Genomic DNA, 4483 nt, shown 5'->3' on the forward strand with positions numbered 1-4483 from the left:
AAACCGTACCGATATGTAGGGACCACTTCTAAATCTATAATAAAAATGCAAATGTACCGACGAGCAGAGGATACTCAATCCAATTGTATTTAAAAGTTATGTCAATATTGTTACTGTCACTGTTACAACATAAAAATTCCAAATTTGTTTTTTCATTACTGTTGTTGTTTGATGTAACGACATAAATGTAAATTCATAATTCTAAGTAAACATGATAAAAAACAATCTAATTAGATTTGTAATCATAGTCTATTACGATTGATCTACCAGTGAGATTCTATTACCATTATACTAATTTTCTTTAAGAATGAGTAAACGTGGCAAAACTACATTCAGAATAGCCTCGAAAAAAAAAAAAAAAAAACATTCATCACTAAAGTCTTAAAAGAAGAAGAAGGGGGAAAAAAGAAGAGGAAAAAAAATGGTGTAAACGTGAAGGGGTGAATGCGATGGGTCCAGCTTCCGCACCCCTTCAAGGGCTGTAACAGGGAAGCTGTTGAGTTTGAAGCTCCTCAATTCTACATTTTTGTTGCCTTTTCTCTTCCTTTACTCATACCTTCCTTCCACTTTCTTCTTTTCCCAACAATCACCAACCAATTTTATTCCCAAATTCAATCTCTCTATGAAATTCTACTTTCCCCCAATATGTTCAATTTTGAAGATGAACTCATAATTGAACCAGGATTTTCATGGTTAATCTGGATTCAGCTTCTTGTTATTCTCCTCATCTTCATCCTTTGTTGTCTTACCATCTTCGCTATTGATTTCTCCAAAACCAATACTACTGATATCAACTCCACTGCCGCCATTGCCTCCTCTTCCACTACTCGCTTCCTTTCTCACAACGGGAAGAACATTCATCCTAACCACAACATCGGAATTGACCCTAATCCACCGCGGAATGCGCAGGTATGCCGTTTCTCGGCTTGTCTTTTTTAACGACCAGTGTAAGAATCTTTGTTATGTGTAGCTGGTGTAAGAAATTTTTCGATTATGTCGAGAATTAGGGTCTAGGAGTTCTCTTATGCAGAATTCAGTCAAATCTGTTGGTGTTTTTTTCACTCTACTTTCCAATTTTGGATTTCTAGATTCCGCCATAGCTACGGCATCAATTGCATGGTTGTTTCCACCTAGATTTATCAGCTTTTTGCTGGCTAATGGGCGAGAATATATGGCATTGAATATTTCGTTTAGATTACATAGGAAAATTCGTGTTGATAGTGTCAAGAGGTCTCCTGTGATGCTTGGAAATTAGGGAGGTTTTTCAATTTTATAAAGAGTTGGTTACCCGTGCGAGCTTTGCCATCTGTCTAGTGCCCAAAATTTACTTTGATTCAACTACATTCTCCAACGTAAAGCCAAACTTCTTGGGTAGTAGGACAAAGAACGAAAAACCTGCTCTAAGGCCCTGCGAAACTGTAATATTTGCACAATTGGGTGGGTGGAGATTTCTGCTGGAAGCTCTTACTTGCTTCTTCTACCTATTCGAAAGGATGCAATATGAAAAATTAGGTCAGAAATTGTGTCAGGTGAGTTTCTCATTGAGGCACGCTGCAAGTGAACACTAGGCATGGAGGTTGAGATACAGACCATGTTGCCAACAGGTAGCTAAAAATTTTGGAACTGAATTTCTTTAATAACTTTGATCGTGCTATGTGCTCGAGCTGGATGTTGCTGAAGCTCACCCAAAATTGCATTGCATCAGAATCTTGCAGCTATTGGTCAATAACAGAATTTACAATTGGAACTTGTCCATAGCACAGTATAGGGGGGATGTCTTCCATAGACAATGAAGAAAGGGATTCCTGGTGAAATTGTGGAAAGTGGCATTACACCAAAGTTCTACTAGGAATATCTAGAAATGGCTCAGAAAAATTGTATCTGAGATGATGGAGAAGGAAAACCCATGTAAGCGGCCTTGTGATTTTACTGAATGAAGACGCCGGCCATAGAGTGAGTAATAAATAGATGGTGCAAATGACAAAATTGACATCAGCAATCTGCCAGACCTTCCTCCAAAGGGCTTGGAATCCATACATTTGTTAACTTCACTTCATTCTGAACCAAACGCTTTATGGATCTCTCCAACCAAGTAGACACGACACTTTACTCCATCTCCTTCTATGCAATGGTAATGGATTGATGGCTTCTATGTCACGGATGCAATTCTGATCTCAAAGAAGAAAATAATTATGAATAAGGTGATCTTATTAATGCTCGAAAGCTATAATTCAGAGCAATGGTGTTAGCCTTTGGTGAGTATTACGGTAGATCACCCCCTCGTGCATTCCCATCCCTTGTAACTAACTAGCCAGCCCCCCTGAAAGATGGTAATGGATGACTTCAATACCGTGGATGGGATCCTTATCTCAATGAAGATCACAAATACGAATAGAGTGTTTTATAAATGCTTTCAGAGGAATGGTGTTAGCATTTCGTGAGGATTGAATCTCTCTCTACTAGATTCTTCCTGTTCCTGACCCCCCTTAGATCACCCCCTCGTAAGCCAACATTTTTGTAACAAGAGTTTGTTTTTTTATTTACCAACGGAGTATTTACTATCCAGGTAAGAATGTGTTGATGCCCAATAAGTATCAGCCTTTCAACTATTAGATGGTGAAACTGAATGAGTGGATCCTCTATTATACTTTTGTTAAATTATCCGTCGTTCTAGTGCGGGTCAGATATTTCTTTGCTATTAATAAATCGCTAAATTGATTTACATAATGAGCCTAATTTCACTTGAGAGTAGTTTTATATATATCTTTAGCCTACTACTAATAAGCAAGAAGTTTGTCTTCGTTGGTTGTGTATTGTGCATTTAAAATATTGTCCACGAAAGATCCTAAATTTCCAATTCAGTACAATAAGACAAGGGTTGAATTGAACTCAAGTTGGCTTCTTGCATATCATATCATCAATTCTATATATTCTACATTTGTTGTATGTATTGGAACCAAGGATTTACCATTCAAGTGCACTGAATTTCTAGATTCATAATGTCTGAAATTGTAACAAAATAATATGCAGGTCACGAATGAGCAAAGCATCAGGGGGGAGATAACAAGTAGTACGAGCAGAAGAATCACACAAGTGGGAGAAGGCACTGTAGTAGGAGGGGAAGGCTCTCAAGAAACCAAGTTAGATCTTCACCCTTGTAGTTATTTCAGGCTTGCTAAATCAGCTTTTCTCAGGTGCCTGGGGTTGGACGCTTCAACTGAGAACTCAGTCTCGGATGAAAGACAGAGACAGGAATCAAGAAAATTCAAAGAAAGTTGATGTATGTGTCACTCTCCCCATTAAACGAACCTGTATGCATTATATCTGTAAGATAGTTGTGTCTTGTATCTTTATACTGTAATATATCTTTAAAAGCATTATGATTCTCATACCGCATGAGAGATCAAAATTGATTAATTCATCCAAATACGTAGTCAAAACAACTGAAATCTTCGTTCCAAAATTTATTTCTTAAATTTAAGCAGGGAAGAAGATACTCGGAGAGGAGAATATGTTGTTAAAACGTAGGAAAACATAGTGGTACAGGAAGAAATTTTGGCATTTCAGAGAGTAAGGGGCTAGATATCAGTAGAAATATTGAACGGTTGTGCTTGTAGAGTTTACAAGAAAAAAGAACAGTTTAGTTTTTCTGTAAACCTAATTTTGTTACAATCAAGCAGGCAAAAGAATGCAAAACCAGGTGATAACACTGACACTGATTGAGCTACAGAAAGAGATTACAAGTCGTTTTAGTTTTTTGGTTTCCAAATACCATAGTGTTACAGAGAGAAATTATTGAACGAAAGAATGGTGTATGGTTATTTTGTCTCTTTTGTTGGCATATAGTTTTTATGTACTTAGTCATTAGGAATATAAATAGAAGAAACTGGTTTGTTCTCATTGATGTGTCAAATTTTGGTGGATCTACTTTTCTTCATTAAATTATTTTTCTTACTATAGGGTAAAAATGAGGTATGGGGATTTTTTTTTTCTCTTTTTTCTTTTCAAGAATAAGAATCACCATCGGTGATTCGGTAAATGACTTTTTGGATGTTGAGCTAAAGTTTGAAATTAATGTCTGTGTTTAGAATGTAGAGTTTAGAGTTGGGAAGTATGTGTTTGGAATGCAAAGTTGAATTATTAGGTTAAAGGTATTTGGTGTAGTTTTTATAATTTTAAAAAAGTATAATTTTTTTGTGGTTATTTTTTGTTTGCTTAACTTTTTGTTTACCCTTTAATTGCACATGATTTTTCTCAAAATTTAAGCACTCAATTGAAATGTCGACTTAAAACCTCTACATATATTTTACAATTTTTTGCATGTAACCATTATACTTGAAGTAGATAAAATACTCCTGTTTCAATACATGCAATGAAGTTACAATATACTTTCACATGAATGGAATAGAAGTGTAATATGCACAAAAAAAAAAAAAAAAAATGTAGGCCTCAAGAGATTTAGAGCCTATGGAATCTTATGTAG

The 4483-nt window shown here is 35.9% G+C and overlaps 1 protein-coding gene across 3 annotated transcripts; it reads left to right on the forward strand.

The window, feature by feature from the left end:
* Window positions 1–399: 399 nt before the first annotated feature.
* On the forward strand, window positions 400–3657 carry LOC120087700. 3 transcript variants are annotated; one of them, XM_039044566.1, is made up of 3 exons: window positions 400–909; window positions 3031–3280; window positions 3483–3657. In XM_039044566.1, the coding sequence occupies exons 1-2, from the start codon at window positions 445–447 to the stop codon at window positions 3277–3279; spliced, it is 714 nt and encodes a 237-aa protein (XP_038900494.1). In that variant the 5' UTR covers window positions 400–444; the 3' UTR covers window position 3280; window positions 3483–3657. The 3 variants fall into 3 exon arrangements, with proteins under 3 accessions (XP_038900494.1, XP_038900495.1, XP_038900493.1); XM_039044567.1 differs by having other exon boundaries at window positions 3486–3657; XM_039044565.1 differs by lacking the exon at window positions 3483–3657 and having other exon boundaries at window positions 3031–3449.
* The last annotated feature ends 826 nt before the right edge of the window (window positions 3658–4483 follow it).

The sequence above is a fragment of the Benincasa hispida genome, chromosome 10 (genome assembly GCF_009727055.1).
Source record: "Benincasa hispida cultivar B227 chromosome 10, ASM972705v1, whole genome shotgun sequence".
Lineage (NCBI taxonomy): Eukaryota > Viridiplantae > Streptophyta > Magnoliopsida > Cucurbitales > Cucurbitaceae > Benincasa > Benincasa hispida.